The sequence below is a fragment of the Hakea prostrata genome, chromosome 6 (genome assembly GCF_041222555.1).
Source record: "Hakea prostrata isolate BN-2017 chromosome 6, UWA_Hpros_2, whole genome shotgun sequence".
Lineage (NCBI taxonomy): Eukaryota > Viridiplantae > Streptophyta > Magnoliopsida > Proteales > Proteaceae > Hakea > Hakea prostrata.
The window spans coordinates 27,752,171-27,769,579 of NC_142605.1; the positions used below are offsets into that span (position 1 = coordinate 27,752,171).

Genomic DNA, 17,409 nt, shown 5'->3' on the forward strand with positions numbered 1-17,409 from the left:
AATTGGGTGTCATTGAATTGTTCACAAGAGCTTGAAAGAGGCATTGGGTCTGCAGAAGAAGGTCTGTCAAAAAAAGAGTCGAACCAAGTAGCAGGAGTTGACTAGAACCTAAAGAGCATTGTGGCCATCGGCACCACCACCTCTAATTCCCATATGTTGTTGTATATGCATCTTTGATGTTCAGCAACTGCTCAAGTTTCTAGAAATATGAACAGATAAACTATAGCCTTTCTTTAGTGTTTCAAACTTTTCACTTCAATATTAAATTAATAGCCTAGCTTCAAAATTTTTGCCGATTTTTCGGGGGGTGAATGGAAAGCCGGTGGCGACAACAATGGTCCCTGGCAGGGTGAGGGGGTGTGGTGGTTTTTGTAGCTAGCAGGTTTTGGCGAGTGACACAGTGATAGGAAGAAGTGGGTGAAAGGAAAATTTGGATAATTTGAAATTAAAAATTTTAAATGAGTTAAATGGATATAAGGGCATTTAGGTCATTTTATTATAACACTTAGTAGAAAATCTTAATGATGAGAACGCATCTCTACGCCAGTTTAGGGTACGCAGGCAGCCGCTCATGAAGGGTAAGATGGTAAATTGTCCCTTTAAGTGTGCGAGTGCGACGGAGGATAAGTATGTTAGATTGAAATGTCGAATTAGAACTTTTCTGGGTATTCCTGGAACGCGGCCTTCCGAGGATGCAACAAGCAACCGAAGAGCAGAAAATATCCTCTACAGTTAAGGAGGAGGAGAAAGTTGATGAATCCGATAGAGGTACAAAGCGTCGCCGGGAGGATGAACCAACCACGCACACTGTTACCGTTGCCGCTGTCGCTAGCGAAGCTCCTGCGGAGGCCGCGCCAGATCACCAGTCGCCGAAGCGGTTGGCCAAACCGCAGGATGTGTTGTTCAGGATAGTCCTCCCGTCGAGGGAGATAGGAAAAGTCATTGGTAGAGGAGGTTGTCGAATTCAAAAGGTCAGAGAAGAGACTGGCGCCATGATTAAGATTGCAGATGCTATTGCTGTGAGTTCCAACTTCTCCTGTTTCCTGTAGTAGACCTTTTTTCTTTATTTCTTTTGGGGATTGAAAAGCTTGTTACTTCTTCTTTTCTCGCTTTAAATTAAGGGTTTTTAACAGAGTTCGCCTATTCACGAAAGATGTTAACCTTAATTGGGTTTATTTTTCTACTTCTCTCTCCTTGCCCTTCCCTCTCCACCCCTCTCATTGGTTTGTGCTTGGGTTTTACTTTTATCTATTGGAAGTGATTTTGTTAGGTTAGGCGCGAATGTAGAGTTGGTTGAGAGATGGGAACGCTGATAAATTGGGAAATGAGAATGCCGATTGAACTACTCAGCTTGAGAATGACCAACGAGTGAGAGTTACCGTTTTTATATATGTTTTATTTTATATGATTAAGTAGTGCTGAAAATAAAAGCCCTTTATGAGAACTTTGGAGTAGCATCAATAGCTGAGAAGATGTGAGAAAATCAATGGATGGTTTGTCCGGTGCAGCAGATGTCAAAGGTATCTGTGCAAATTGGATGTGGTTAAAGGAGAAAGTGAAAGCCCTGGATGGCAAAGGAGGAATTGTTGGGAGAGAACTTGAGTACTTAGAGTCATATCCGCCACAGTTCAACAGAGTGGAACCTCGAACATGATTTGTCTAACTTATAAGTATTTTGTGCACGAGGTAGGTTGGTTTGTTTGTTTTTGTTTTTTCTCTTTAATCAGGAAAACAAAAAATAAGAAGTACACTAAGAGGGTTATTCAATGTCACAGAAGGGATAATCGTCTGAAAACTTTCTCTCATTGTTATTTGTCTTTCTTCTATTCAAGTACGTACTTTTCCTCTTAACTTGTACTTCATCTCTCCTGCGTTCTAGGTTCATGTCCTCTAACTGGGGTCTATTTTTATGGGATTTCCACAATTGTTTTGCGCAATCGGCCAATCAAAAGTAAACTAACATGACTTTCAGGTTCTCACCACTCAAAATATTTCTATAGAGAATTCAACCAATTAAGGAATAGGAATGGATCCCTTTGTTCAGAAAATTAAGTAACTTCTGGCTTCATCTTTGTTGTGTTAATGTCAACCCCAGGAGGTGATAGATTCTGATACCAATAATGTAAGACTAAATCAAAATATGTCTAATCCCCTTGCAGGATCAAATAGAAAGCCTCCAAACGAAAAGACACTTGAAAAAAAAGAATGGGACCTCAAATTGTGTGGAGAATGGAATGGGCATCTCACTTTAGGCCTGTTAACTTTCGCTTTCAGGATTTGAACATTACACTTATGAACTTTTATTGTGCTCAAATTCATTTATGATGCTGGCCTCCCTCATGAATTTACATAGAAGATCCAAAAGTAGACTTAGACAAGGAAAGGCCTAACCCTATCCTTACCAATAAGGTAACCTAAATTAACTGGGAATGTGAAATGATAAAGTAAAGAGATCTTTACGTGCACCCCCCCCCCGGGAGTTGAGGTGTGCACGAAATTACTGACCCCCCTTTTACTTCAAAATATAACTAAATTACTCCTTAATCCTTATGTGTTAAAATGATTCAGTTGCCTTTAACTTAAACCTATTTTGAAAAATTTCTTCATTGGTTAAGTTGAGCCGCCGGAAATCGGCTTCCACTGTCGGAAACCACCCATCAGCACCTCCTCTTACATTGATTGATTAACGTTTTCCATTCATTAGATTGCTCTGTTGGCCTTGCAACAACCCTACTGTGAGCTCATCTCATCACCATGTCTAACCTCCACACCTCTCTGCAGCCCTCGCCGCATCCACTTCTGTAAATGCCACCCTGCCTCACCTGTGCAATCCCTATGAAATCACCTCCGCAACTGCTGCCACCCCCCCTCCAAAATTCCGCATCCTGCTCCTCTCATCTGCTGTTGTCTTTTCCTGACATCTTCCCCTTAGATTGCTAAGAGGTATGGTGGCCCCAAGAAATCCGGTTCCTGAGTAGCTTCAAGACAGGTGGAGTTCTAAAATTTGAGATTTACCTTTGAATAAAGCATTACTTTCTTAACAAAATCTTTCTTTTCCTTGTAACCCAGATGATCTGGGATACATATTTCATTGACCTCCTTCCAAAAGAGACGACAAAGAGTTTATTTTTCTGCAATTTATTATTTTTTAATACTAATTGCAGAATTCATTCTAACTTCCAGTCCAGTGATATCGGTCAATAATACTATTCATCGATCCCTTAAATGCCTTTATCACTTTTGTGATTTGTCATGGGATGAAATTGCAATAAAAAATAGCAGAAAAAGAAGTAACCGAAACAGAGAGAACAGACATGATACGATAGGAAAATGGAGAAGGAAAAGGAGAACCATCAAGCTGTTGTTCTCTTCCCTCTTTCTACCATCTACTTTCTCTGTCTTCAAACCCAACAAAAATGGAAAAGGAAAACCACCATGGGAGAAGCTCGACACAGGAAGAAAACCAGAGAAGAAATCAGAAATCGAACCAGATCCTTTTGTCTTAGATGGGTGAAGGGATTCCCCTGCACCTCCCTTCACCCACCTGTATGGTTATTTGAGAATGGTGTATGGGGGATAGAATTGTAATTTTAAATGGTATGGGTGAGGGTACAGTTGTACTTTTGTTTTTTTTTACTTGAGGGTATAATGGTCAGTTTGCTTCAACCATTAACACCCTTGGGACGGTGTTAACTTTTTGGGACCAATCTGTAATTTATGGCATAGTGTGTTGTGCACGTAAATATTTCTATAGTAAATAGACTCTAAACTGTGAAGTCTTTTCCCCTTACTTTCTACCCATATGTTAGGCTCATTAAGTTGGCCAATTACAAGATAGACGCTTAGAGGATTTATGTGATAAAAATAACCTTTTCGATGGGTAATATGCTAATTTGAGCCTATGATTCCAAGTGACATATATACATCATTACTATTTACGAAGTATCAGCCTCAATTTAAGTTTAAGCCCAATAATATGTTATAGATCTAAAATAATGGTATTTCTGACTTTGTTTTCTTATATTGCAGCCATTTGAAGAGCGTGTAATCATTATCAGTTCTGCGGACAATGATAGCCAGATTTCTGCTGCAGAAAATGCACTTCATCATATAGGCAGTGTTATTCTCATGGTAATGTGATTCTTGAGTACACCATTTTTAAGTATGTAAGAAATTATGTTTTACATTTTCCCTCCCTAGATCATTGGTGGATGACTTTCTTCTAAAGAGCATGGTTCTTTAAAAATGTCAATTTTCTGTCCTTTCTCCCCTGATTTATTGGTATTTAACTTGAGATATTCCAGCTCATTTTGTTCATCAGTTTCCAAGGAATCTTGGTGTTTCCAGAAAGAATTGATTTTTTAAGGTTTTTTTTTTAATTATTATTATTATTTTTTGTGGTAATAAAGTAAGGATATGTTAATATTGAAGGAAGAAAGAGATACAATCAGGTCACATGAACTGAATAATAAAATGAAGGAAAGGCACAGATTGTTACCATTATGCACTACACCTCTGTGAATTCTGCTACCCTTCAACCACAAACAACCACCAGATCATAAACCTGTTACAGCACAGAGGAAGAAGAGGTTGATAAACTAAAGTGGACAATAATATTCTACTTTGAGATTCGGACCTTGATGCAACGGTAAGGTTGCTGTGTAACTGTGTTGTAACCGAGTGGTCACATGTTTGAGTTTGGAAACAGCTTGTATGCGAAAGCAGGGTAAGGCTGTGTACATTACCACTCTCCCTAGACCCTGTAGTGGCGGGAGCCTCATTGACAAACTAAGTATGCCTTTTTAATAGTATTGTAATTTGGATGCATTAGTTATATGGGTAGGGAGAGCTTGAAACAAGTAGGATGTGGCAGGTCAGTGTGTGAAAGGGGCCTTAAGCCATTCAAGCTTTTGCTGCCCAACATTTGGCTTGATGCACGTGTGATTTGAAAATGAAGTACCGTTATGACAGGGCTAATGATAATTACAGCTTCTTCTTGGGTTATCACCTGTTTGCTATGTTCTTGGTTGTCTCACATAGTTACATTATAGGTGATGGTGGTATAATTGTGTTAAATTCTGTATCCAGTAAACTTTGAATCTTTAATTTTGAGGACAAAATGAGTCTGTTTTAGAGTCCAACTTTTCCTCGTGTGGTCATGCACTGATGGAATTATTTCTTCCTTTTTTATCTTTATTTATAGGATGATGATGTCAATGCTGTTGCATCAGTTGGCGTAGTACAGGTTGCTGTCAAAATGATTCGGTTGCTGATTGCAGGGTCACAAACAGGTTCTCTGATTGGGGTGTCTGGCCAGAATATTGAGAAATTAAGGAATTCATCTGGCACCAATATAATGATTATGGCTCAAAATCAGTTCCCTTTTTGTGCTTCTGCTCATGAATCTGATCGCTTGGTGCAGGTGAACTTCTCTTGGCTAGAACTGTGTGGATGATTACCCCCCCCAGTTTCCATTTTCTTTGGTTGAATTTTAGTTTGATGATCATTAACTGCCTCATCTATTCTGTTTCTGTCTTGTATTTGGTTTCTTAAGTTGTTGTCGTTTATTGAGGTGAGCTGAACTGAGCATTGTTGAGTTTACACTTGGAATACAGGAAGAAAAGCAATTACTGATAATTCTCTTCCGTGAAACGGAAAGTGGTCACCTGCACATTTGCCAGTGTGTTACTGGTCTCCATTGGTGATGAAGGCACTGCAGAATTGCCTGCATTGTCATAAGTATTCCCCTCATTTTGTTGCAGTAATATACTGTGCATTTGGCTGTGGGTTTCTAAATTCTGTTTCCCATGACCAGTTCTTATGTTGAGATGCAATTTATAGATGCCGAGGTATGCCATGCATTGTGTAGACGATGAAGGTCCACAAGAAAAAACGACATTATGACGTTTGTTGACTCACATAACTAAAAGGAAGCTATATTTTATTGAGATAGATGGATGCATGTGCTAATCATAGGAATATGACATTCTATTGGTTTCTTTCCAAAGCCACCTTGTATTGATAAAATAGGAATGATTTCTCATCCTGAAATTGAGTGAACCATGCTTGACTTTCGTATAGTTCTAAGGCTTGATAGCAGCTTTGTCAAGGGAAAGTTACATGATGATGACTTTCCACTTTATGTTATCTGTTGTGGCTTATTGAAGGTTATTTTTCTGAAAATTGAAGGCGATTTAAAGCTTTATATGTATAAAGAAATGTCCACTTAGTTTCTGGTAGTTTGTGTAGTATCCTTTTTAACTGTTGGAAGCTTAGTTTTTAGCATCAGCTTGCCACCCAGGATACTTCTTTGGTTGAAAGTTACGACCAAGGTTTTATGTTTACTTTTGTAGGTTACCCTATTAACTAATAATGTCTTTTGTATTGTCGTACTTGTTCTCCTCTTTGTAAATGATACATTTTGCTGTTGTCTTATTTATTATTTATAACATTTCATACTTCAAAACTGCTGTAATTAGTATATTTACAAAGATATTCCATATGTTTTTTGACCATTTCCTTGTCTAGCTCATATTGTGTCTCCCAATTCAATATGAAACATTTTTAAAATCACCCTTCCAATACAATACCAGGTGCTGATACTTTAAGGCTTGGCAATAATATGCCATATCAACTGTTTATACATTTATTGGTTGTTATTTCTTTGTACTCTAATAATTTATTCTATACTTTTTTTATAATATTGCGTCGACATGACTTCATATAAAATTATTGTTGGTATTACATATGATCATGCATTGCACACATGGTGCTTGGGCAATGCCTAAGCGGACCCTTTGTCGTCTGGGCACCCTTCGTACACTTTGTTGCCTACTTAGCCACCTTGACAACTATGGCTTGAAGGATTGGTAGAGATTGTACCTCTTCTTAACCTTATTTGGAATTTTTTGTTCTACTTCTGGTCTCCTCCTAGTGTTGCTAACACTCTTTAGTAAATCAGATAACAGGTGATGTTCCAGGAGTACTGAAAGCCTTGGTTGATATTGGCCAACTATTGAGGTCAGTCCATTTCATCCATTCAAGTAGTCAATATTTATCAACTTGCTTTTGTATTTATTAAAATATCATTTTCTGCAGGTTAAATCCTCCAAGAAAAGTTGTTTCAGTCCGACCGGCGTACAACTTTAATGCAAATCAACCATATATGGCCCAAACTCCAGGTTTGTTTAGTGCTACCTGGATTGAAACACCCATGCTATCCATCTAAAATATTCTTCAATGTTTTTCTTATAACATTGCTTTCTATAGGACACCCACTTGCAGCTGATTTTATTACCTTTGAGATGATGGTTCCTGAGACAATGGTTGGTGGTTTGATTGGCAAGTGTGGCTGCAACATTTCAAGGATTAGAACTGAGTCTGGGGCAACGGTCAAGGTATGTACTTGAAGTTTCAGTTGCTTTGTGGTAGTTGTTAATGTTCACGCCAAGAGTCACACAGCAAGAAAGCATTTAGTTTATTTATTTACTTTTTTTGTTTGTAATTGGAATGGATTGATGGGAAGAACCTCCTCTGTGTATTGTCTGTAAATGTAGCTCAAGTCCTGGGTGGCCCTGGCTTTTCCCGTCGCTACAGTCCATAATTCCCTTGATACAATTGGAAAAATGCAGCTGTTTCATTCTCTTTTTTGTACTTTTTCCTGTTTCTATGACTTGTGCATCTGGAAGAATTCAATTTTAAAATGAATTCACTGGTTAATACTTCTATCCCTTTTTATAGTCTCAAGGTCACTTGATTTCTGTTTATTTATTATATTTGTATATTATATTCATTGCTTCTCGTTTTCTATTTCACTTGGAGTTGGAGTCACTTTTGAGTTTTGTAACTGCATGGTAAAGGGTGGAATTCCTTTGTTGATTAATTACTTGAGCACAATAATATTTGGGGAGGTAATGATGAATCAATAGAGTTAAAGAACTGTTATTTCTATCTGTCTTTTTACAATCATGTGAGGTTCAATCAAAACTCATGAGGCAAGTTAGCTTTGATATTGGTAACTGCAAACAAGAACATCTGTTGCTCATAGTTTTTGTACTATTAGGAACATTATTAACACTTGATAAACATTGGACACTTAACATAAAATTCAACTTGAGACCTTGAACATTGAGTAAAAGATTTAGCTGCTCCCAGATTCAATCTCTGGAGTGCATAGGTTTCAGCCACTTAAGCAACATTGGTTGCTATTTTCTCCATTTCAATCTTCTTGAATGCCACTATTCTGGCTTAGGGGTGCAAGTTTGGCCCTGGCGGCCTTGACCCGCCCTGAGCCCGAATAGGGCTTGGGCTAAAGATTTTGGCCCTAAGGGCGGGTTAGGGCCAAGGGCGGGCTTGGGATTACTCTCTGGCCTGCCTAGACCATCTCGGCCCGTCCTTGATTTTGGCCTTGATCTTGGCCCTGATCTGGCCCTGATCTAGGCCCAAGATTTTGGCCCTGATCTGGGCCCATGATTTTGGCCCTAATCCTGATCCTAATTTGAGTCTGGACCCTCCTCCCATATGGAAAGGAATTAATTCTAAACCACATGGGTGAATACTTGACACGTGTCAACTTTTAAAAATATGATCATGTTTTGTAGAAAATTAATAAAAATATCCTCATTACAAATGTAGTAAGCATCCATTTGATTTTGGCCCAATCCTGACCTTAATTTTGGCTATAGTCTTAATGTTAATTTGACCCTGATCATGTACTAGATTTTTACCTTAATCTTCATATTAACACTGATATAACTATGAGTCTCGACTTTGACCTTCAGTCATTTTGATCATATTAGACTATTAAGTTCACTTTTTATATTATTTTAAAGGTAATTTTTATTTATCGAACTAAGTCACTTGTAGTTCCAAAAAACATTGATTTTTTTTTGGACTTAGGCGAGATAATATATTATAAATAATAAAAACTTGTATATAGAGAATTAATATCTAACAAATCTACACCCCAACTTCTCATCATGAATATTGGCATCTTTCTTTTGCCTCCAATGTGATATTTCAGAAAAAACTAAAATATCATTTTCTTTAACTACGAAAAAAATATCAATACTAAACTATTGTTGATTTACTTGTTAACAGGTTTTGGACAGTTTTTTTTTGTTGAATAAGGATATCAATGTGAGAGATTTTCAATTTCCATCACCAAAGTAATGGGAGAGGTTTTCAATTTCCATCATCAAAGCAATGGGAGACTTTCAGAACTCAATATAGAATTATGGAGTATGAATTAATCTATGTTTAGAGCAACACTATCAACTTATTGACTATTTTATCATTTTGTAGGAGCTTGAATCATCTTATATTTTTATGAATTTTATTTTTAGTTTACTCGTGATACTTTTATATATTATTATTATTATTTTTTTTTTATGAATTTACATTTGATATTTTAGGTCCAAGGATAGGACCAATTAAGGCTAGGGACAAGGCCAATCAGGGCCATGGACAGGGACAATTAGGGCCAGGGCCAACCCATCCAGACCTGGCCCAATTAGGGCGGGAATGGGCTCGGCCTGGCCCTGTAGGGCTTAGGGCTAGGGACAATAATCCTTGGCCCTTAACTAGGGTTAGGGCGGGAATGGGCTTAGATTAGAACATATAGGGCTGGGCTTGGGATTGCAAAACCTCGGCCCAGCCCGGCCCAGTTGTAGCCCTATCTGGCTTGTTACACTGTTTAACAACGTAAGCTTTCTGGAACAGCTCCAATCTCTGACCTGTCTGAATTTCTCATCCCTGCTTGTTTGTAGTTTGTAGTTCTCTGTGCCTCTGACCTGTTGCCCATAGCAGGGTTTTGTTCTATCAAATTTTCTTTACATTTTTAAACTTTTTCAAGTCTCATAAAATACTAGAGCTGATGGATGATGCCATAATTCTTAAGGTGTTCCCCAGGAGACAGGGTGCCTATATATGGTCAAGGTGACAGGCACTGAGATCTATTTTAGTCCAAAAATGGGTTAAGGTTGGGGGGGTTGTGGGGAGAGAAAAAGGAAAAAAAGAAGAGAATGAGAAAGCGCAGTTTGGAACAGGAATCAGGACACAGAGTAGGGCACATTTCTTCAAATGAGGTTCTTACCTTGGCCTAGCCTAGGCATTTGGCAACTGCCATAGGTTGCATTGGCATCTTGACACCTTTATTTCAAAATGAGTCTCCGCAATACTATTACATTCTCTTCACTGCCTTCCTCCATAGAAATGTTCGTACCTGCTGGCCTCTGTTTCTTGAAATCCTACTTGGGTCCCCTTTGTTGTCACCTTTCTCTTCCTGTCCTCATTACCTTAAATGAGTTCTCCCAGTTCTTATTGCTGACATAGCGAAACTTTGGGACAGAATGATTAGTTGATGCGTAATATTTGTGATGTGGTTGTAGATTGATAAGAGATCAACTAGGAGCCAGTTCTTCCAGGATCTTTAATGAACATGCTCAAAGGGTTATGGCTTGTTATGTTGGTTATTGCTTGGTTGATGTTGGGGAATCTGTTAATGAAGGTTTCTTGATTTTTGGACTTTGGGTGATTGATATATGGGAAATTTGGGTTTTGGAAATGTGTTCTTGGGATGGACGGAATTGCTATGGTTTGGTTGATTAGTTGAGTCTGGGATGAAATTGGGTTTTGGGATTAATACCAGTAATATTGGAAAGAGTTGGGTTCTTGAGTTGTCTGTTTTGAGGCTGGAGAAGATTCTTTGGTTTTGGAGTGGTTTGTGTTGTGTAAGACTAACTTTTGTTCCCCTGGGTTGGATGCAGCCTATATTAGCTAAATACTAGTTAGTTTGTCAAAGATTTAGGAGATGGGATGATTTCAAGAGATGGGTGGGAAATTTGGTTCTGGGATGGATTAGGAGATTAGTAAAGACTTATAGGGGGATGAAATCCTTGTATGCAGAAGCATGAATAGACCCAGAATCCTGATCTTGAAAGAACTTGAAATTTATTTATTATTCTTTTTTTGCAGTAATTGATGGAGGGCTTTAGTTTGAATCTGCTGGGCTCCACCGCGGGGCCTTGGCACACCGTCGACTTCAGCCCTGGGATGGATTAGGAGATTAGTAAAGACTTATAGGGGATGAAATCCTTGTATGCAAAAGCATGAATAGACACAGAATCTTGATCTTGAAAGAACTTGAAATTTATTTATTTATTTATTATTATTATTTTGCAATAATTGATGGAGAGCTTTATTTGAATCTGCCGGGCTTCCTACCACGAGGTGCCAATTGAATATACACACCAATCCGACAATTCAAGCCTCTGGGGCTTAACAATTCCAAAGAGTTGACTAGATATACAACACCAATACCACTTGAGTTTAGATCACGCTGAAATAAATTAGGCTTTCACAATGGAGGGAGATGGTAGCAGCAGCCCGTAAAGCAATTTCACTAATAAAATTTGTGTTCAATATGTACCCCAATTACAACCCTAAATAAATTACTTGAAATAGATCCACCACTAGAAAGGATAATCGTGGTTGTCAAGGTGCTTAGGTGAACCTAGGTGTTGGGGAGGGTTAATAAAGAAGGCGATACCAATTAGTTTAGCAAGGCACTGAAGGCCCCTGTCTAGCAGACCAAGGTGCACAGTTGACCAAAGCGCTGGCCACAAAGCTGGCAGCCTAGGTGATGCTTTGATAGCCATGGACCTAGCCCAATGCATAACCTATTAAGCTACTTAATTTTGACTAGGAAACTAAAATAGACTCAAAATAGGATTGTATTTGTGAATTTCTATTCCAGGCCCACTAAAACACTTACCAACAATTAATATGACTTAAACTGAGCCACATGGAATAATGGTCAATTGAACTAAACCACATTGACATGCTCAATTGAACTAGCCCAAAACAACTTAACATAAACTAAGTAAAGAAACTTCTTTGCTCGGCTGATTACTCCTGCTTTAGGCCTGTAAACAGTCCTAATAAGTAACCCATGGATTCAAAGGCCCAACATGTATAGAACCCAACTCAAGACTTAACCCTACTAAAGCAAGACTGTTTTGGTGATGGATCTACATCAGTTTGTGGTATATCAGGAAATAAACTATTGTTCTCTCATTCACTGGCTTATGTGTTTCTTTTCTCATCTCTTTTAAGGTATTCGATTCCTTGCCTCCTTTGAAAAGTTTCTGATCCTATTGTTTTCCATAAAGAAATATTTCATTTCAAATATCTGATGTTTCCATTTTTATCTTTCTTTTGTTAACAGGTTGCTGGTGCAAGGGGTGAACAGGCTCAGAGACTAGTTCAACTTGCTGGTGGCTCACAACAGGTGAATTTTCCTCCATGGTTGATTTTAAAAGGACTAATTGGTCTAAATCATTGGAGAGTGTGATTTGGGTTTTGCAAGTGAGTGATATTGGTTCACTGTTGATGTGATTGATCAACATGACACTATAATCTGTAAGGGCCTGTTTGGTAATGTTTTGAAAACAAGATCAATCACTTTTTGTTTAAAAAGACATGTTTGATGGCATTGCTGTGTTGGAAAACAGTTTTAGAACATTTCTTTTCTAATGAGGTTTTCATCTTGTTTTCCAAAAGAAAAGTTTGAAACAGATTTCCTCCCCCTCCCCCCCTCTTCTTCTGTGGTCTATGTAAAGTCATTTACAATTTTACATGATAAAATGGGTGGGTGGTGTTGTTTCTATTTCAAAAGTAAAATTTAAAACTATCATAAAACCTTCTCCTCATGCCCAAGTTCCCCTCCATCATCCATTCCTCAGTTTCTCTCATGCTTTCTTCCTCCAACTCCTCTCTCCCACCATCTCCCCCTGGTCTTATCCTCTCTTCCACTCACACATCCCTCTGGCACCTCCCCTTCATGCGTCTCCCTGTGTACTGCTAAATCAAAATCTTTGCAGGACACCTCACCTCTCTTAAATATTCTTTGGCTTCCGGTTACCTTTACATGTGAGGGAAAAAGTTACATTTTCCTTGCAAACATGCCATAGAAGTTTTTTGGCGTTAAATAGGAAGCTTGGGAAACAAATAATATTATCCAATGGTTGATTGGGCAAGTGACATCACAAATACTGGATGTTGGTATTTTTTTTGTTTTTTTGTTTTTTGGTGTAATATTTTGATTTGATCTGATTTTAGTTTTCTCCCTGAATCTTTATGTCTATAAATTCGTACCCTCTCTCTCTCTCTCTCTCTCTCTCTCTCTCTCTCTCTCTCTCTCTCTCTCTCTCTCGTTCTTTTGTTGGGGGTGTCAAAGATTGGGCTTGTGTTAGAGTTTGGCAGGCTGGGTTGAGGCTTTAAATCCCAATCTAGGGATGGGCCAGGTTAGACTTGTGGATGATGACCATAATGTTTGGGTCGAGCTAGATTTTTAAAATTGTGAATAAACTATCAAATATTAAGTGTAATCATATATTTTTTTTTATGGTAAAAAAAATAAGACCAATGACTAAAGGGTAACTAATATCACTTCTCTATACTTGCCCCTTATTTACTTAAAACTTCTGCACCCCAGCCTTCCTTTCTCATTGCCGGAGAAGGGAACTTCCTTTTTCGTTTTCCCTGATATTTCAAATTCCTAAGTTTACTGATGGTTCCCTGCATTGCTCTTCCTGTGCTTATGTCCTTTCCTTCCCCATTCCCTGCCTACGTCCTCCATCCCCACCTCTGCCCTCATCTTCCCTCTGCACTGCCCCTTGCCTTCTGTCGCCTCAAAATGCCCATGTCTTCCCCCTCCCTTTCTGCACTCTTACCTGCTTCCTGCCCTCATCTACCTTCCCACTTCATCTTGTTCAAAGGTAGTGTCGATACTGAAATATGATCCATCTTACCTCTAATTCAATGGTTTCTCCTCCCCCGCCCCCTCCCTACCCCCTGCATTTTCTTTCCAAGGGTAATGTTGATGCTGAGGTATAATACTTCCCTCCCCAATCCCAACTCCCCCTCCCCCTCCCCCTGCATTTTGTCCAAGGGTACTATTGATGCTGTGACATAATCCGTCTCCCCCCCATCCCCCAACCTACTCCCTGCTTACATCTCCCTCCCCCTCCCCCTTTCATTACTCGGCAAATTGATGCTGAGATATAATTCCTTCCCCATCCCCCTCCCTGCTCCCCGCCTACATCTCCCTCCCCCTCCCTCCCCCCCTTCATTCCTTGGGTAACAAATTGATAGTGAGATATAGTTCCTTCCCCATCCCCTTCCCTGCTCCCTTCCCACATCTCCCTCCCCCTTCCCCTCCCCCTTTCATTCCTTGGGTAACAAATTGATGCTGAGATATAATTCCTTCCCCATCCCCCTCCCTGCTCCCTGCCCCCTGCCCCCTGCCCCTGCCCCCTGCCCACATCTCCCTTTTCCTCCCCCATATTCATCTTAAGGGTGATGTTGATGCTGAGATATAAACTCTGCCCCAATCCCCCTCATTGCTCCCTTCCCATACCCCCTTCCCTTCCCCTTCCCCTCCCCCTGCATCATTTCAAGGTTAATGTTGATGCTGAGGTATAATCCCTCCCTCCCCTATTCCCCTCCCTGCTCCCCACATATTTCCCTCCCCCGTGTGTGAATCAAAGGATAATGTTGAAGCTGAGGTAGGATCTCTCTTTCCCCTAATCCAATGGTTTGACAAGCCTTCCCCCAAGGCTCTGCAAGCGTCAAACCAGAGGTGGGTAGAGGATGCAACGGAAAAGTGAAGAAACTTCTAAGCAGCAGATAGAGGTGGACTAATTTATGCCATGCTTGCATGTGGGTAACTCTTATTACTCTCACCATTGTTTTCGTCATGGTCTTGGCCTCCATCAGTGATAGTTCCCTCAAGAAGAATGACAAGGTCACCACCCTTGAGAAGCATTGCAGAGGCATTACCCTGAGGGATGTTGCTGCAAGTCGTTAATAGCTTGGAAATCAATAGTTTCGAAGGGTATGTATCCCAAGGTTCCTTGTATGGTCTCCTTACTCTATCCTCGATTGAAGTTTGATACTGAACTTACTTCAATTTGAGGGTTTTGTTTTTATTTTATATACTTGGATGGCATAGAGAGTGAGACTCTCCTAAAGCCATTCGTGGTTGGCTCATGGTTAACAAGGAATGCTTGCTGAAGCTTCCTTTTCCATGCAATACCTAAAACTAAAACAGGGGAAGGAGATACAGTGGAGGAATCAGGGGGTAATATAGGGACTTGAGTTAACAGGGGAGAAAGAGATGGAAATTTGCTTTATGGGGAATCAAAAAAGAAGTTCCAGGTGGGGGGAGTTTTTGAATAATTGTAGGGCAACTATTAGCTAGATGTAGTTTCTGGCCTTATATCCAGGGGTAACTCGAATTTAAAAATTCAGCCTAAATATTGATTGAACATTGATGTATTAAATTTTCCTCTATTTTGCTTGATTCAAGGTGTTGAAAGTAATATGATTGTGCAAAAACAGGTTGCGTGGGCAAAGAAGTTGGTGGATGACTACATCTATTCCCAAGCAGTATTACAGCAGAGACGTCAATGATATCCATTTTCTTTTCTTGTAGCTTGCAACAGGTTGACAACCATATAAAGTCGTGCACTTATTGCTCAACTTTCAGACTGGTAGTTGAAAATGTTTTTGAGAGGTTTGTTGTAACTTGGCATACTGCCCAGATGCTATTAATCAACTGTTTCTATGAATTTTGTTGCTGATTGTAAATATTTTCAAAATTTTCATGGCTTTCAACTGAAAATGGTTTGCAGATCTGATCATTGGATAAGTTTAAATGTACCCCAAAATAATCAAATTTATAGTTCAACGTAAACCCAACGAGCTTTACCAAAGTAGACTTAAAAAATTTAATATTTTTTTCTTAAAATAACTAGCAGAAGGCACTGAATATGGGAATATACCAGAGAATATATATACACGTGAGAAATTATATCGGATAAATAATTACTTTTGCTTTGGATTTCTCATGTTGAAAAGATCATAATTGGTTAGTTTAATTTTGCTTGGTTGTAAGTAAAATTATAGAGTAACTTTCCTCCGAAGATTAAGATTGGTAAAAGTAGAGGTAGCCACATTGGGTTGTTCATTGGGCATGTGGATGGTGCATCGGTTTAGGGTTAGGGTTAGGGTTCTGACCCAACAAATGTTTGGGCCAAGGGACACATTTGTGAAGGTTAGGCATTATTATAATTAATACTTGGTCCCCCTAATCAAAAAAGTGAACTCAATGCTAAAGGCTTTGGCATGGGTAGAGTTTTTTGTTTATTGTATTTATTTTTTTTTTTTGGGGTGGTTGCGGGATTTAGTTTTTCTACGCAATCTTATCTCAACTTCGAAATATACTAATTTGGTCCTTTAACAATTATATTTAATATTTAATTGAGTTTGAAATCAAATGAAGGATTTCAAGAGATTAAAATGTAGAGAATAAAAGAATTAGATCAACCAAAGTCATGTAGGCTTCTATTAATTGGTTGTTTATTTTTATTATAGAAGAATGAATTTTATTGGATTTGTTAGTTTCAATATGCAATGAAAGGTATTTGTAGGAGCAAAATATTCACTTACATTGAATTTCTCCATACTTTTTACTTCGCAATTTATGTAGCATATAGCGTAAAAACAAAGAATTCTGAATAAAATAAACTGAAAATTATTGTTCAAAAGTGTAATCTTTTTACAAGATGATAGTGATGTCTATTTATAGCTAAGAAATCCTAAAAATGTTAGGGAAAAATAAAACAAAGCTAAAATGACTAAAATTAGGAAGTTAAATATGATTAAAAAACTAAAATTGCCCATAAAAACCCACTAAACAATGGAATTCGATGGTCAAAATGATGCCTAACAGGTAGGGATGTTGCAGTGTTCGAAAAACCATTTATTTTGATATGTTGTGGGTCGAGTAACACTTTTCGTATCAACAACTACCCTCGTTTCAAAGAGTATGTAAAACCACGTCACAATAACTGTATGGCTTTAAAATAAAAAAAAAAAATAAAATACATGTAAAATACATTACCATTTAATATTAGATATTTTTTATATATTGGAGATAGGGTATACATAATATAAGGCGGGGCTTCACCTTGGCCCTAATGGGATTCAAACTCCGATCTCTTACTTCGCTCTTTTCTATATTAATTATATAAAAAGCTCATCTGAGGATGTAATTGTTGTGCACAAGCTGGCCCGGATGAACTCAGATAAAAAAAAAAAAAAAAGTGATCTATTACTTGTATTTTATCAATTAAACCACCCCTTTGGGTTAATCATTATTTCAAGTAAAATACATATTAAGAAATTGTGAGAAAAAAATGCAGAATTACATTAAACTCTCAAGTCAATGGAGTGAAAATAGGCCAAATCATTTGACTCACCGATAGAGCCATCAGAGCTAAAAGTCGTCTTTCAATATAGATAAATGAGGATTCTTAAAAAGATCCTAGAAAATTTTTTCTATAC

At 38.5% G+C, this 17,409-nt stretch overlaps 1 protein-coding gene across 2 annotated transcripts; it reads left to right on the forward strand.

The window, feature by feature from the left end:
- The first annotated feature begins 650 nt into the window (after nt 1-650).
- On the forward strand, nt 651-15,779 carry LOC149013021 (flowering locus K homology domain-like). Of its 2 annotated transcripts, XR_016173933.1 has the most exons (9): nt 651-1,019; nt 4,030-4,131; nt 5,204-5,422; nt 6,962-7,020; nt 7,099-7,181; nt 7,270-7,397; nt 12,227-12,289; nt 14,779-14,896; nt 15,403-15,779. XR_016173933.1 is itself a non-coding variant. In XM_089158467.1 (8 exons), exons 1-8 carry the CDS (start codon nt 693-695, stop codon nt 15,472-15,474), a joined length of 1,053 nt encoding a protein of 350 aa, XP_089014593.1. In that variant the 5' UTR covers nt 651-692; the 3' UTR covers nt 15,475-15,764. The 2 variants fall into 2 exon arrangements, 1 of the variants encoding a protein (XP_089014593.1); XM_089158467.1 differs by lacking the exon at nt 14,779-14,896 and having other exon boundaries at nt 15,403-15,764.
- The last annotated feature ends 1,630 nt before the right edge of the window (nt 15,780-17,409 follow it).

Excerpts from the sequence above, each read along its gene's own strand:
- LOC149013021 (XM_089158467.1), top strand. The coding sequence starts at position 693 with ATGCAACAAGCAACCGAAGAGCAGAAAATATCCTCTACAGTTAAGGAG. Across the intron at positions 5,423-6,961 it reads AATCTGATCGCTTGGTGCAG|ATAACAGGTGATGTTCCAGG; the intron begins GTGAACTTCTCT and ends TTAGTAAATCAG. Across the intron at positions 12,290-15,402 it reads TTGCTGGTGGCTCACAACAG|GTTGCGTGGGCAAAGAAGTT; the intron begins GTGAATTTTCCT and ends GTGCAAAAACAG.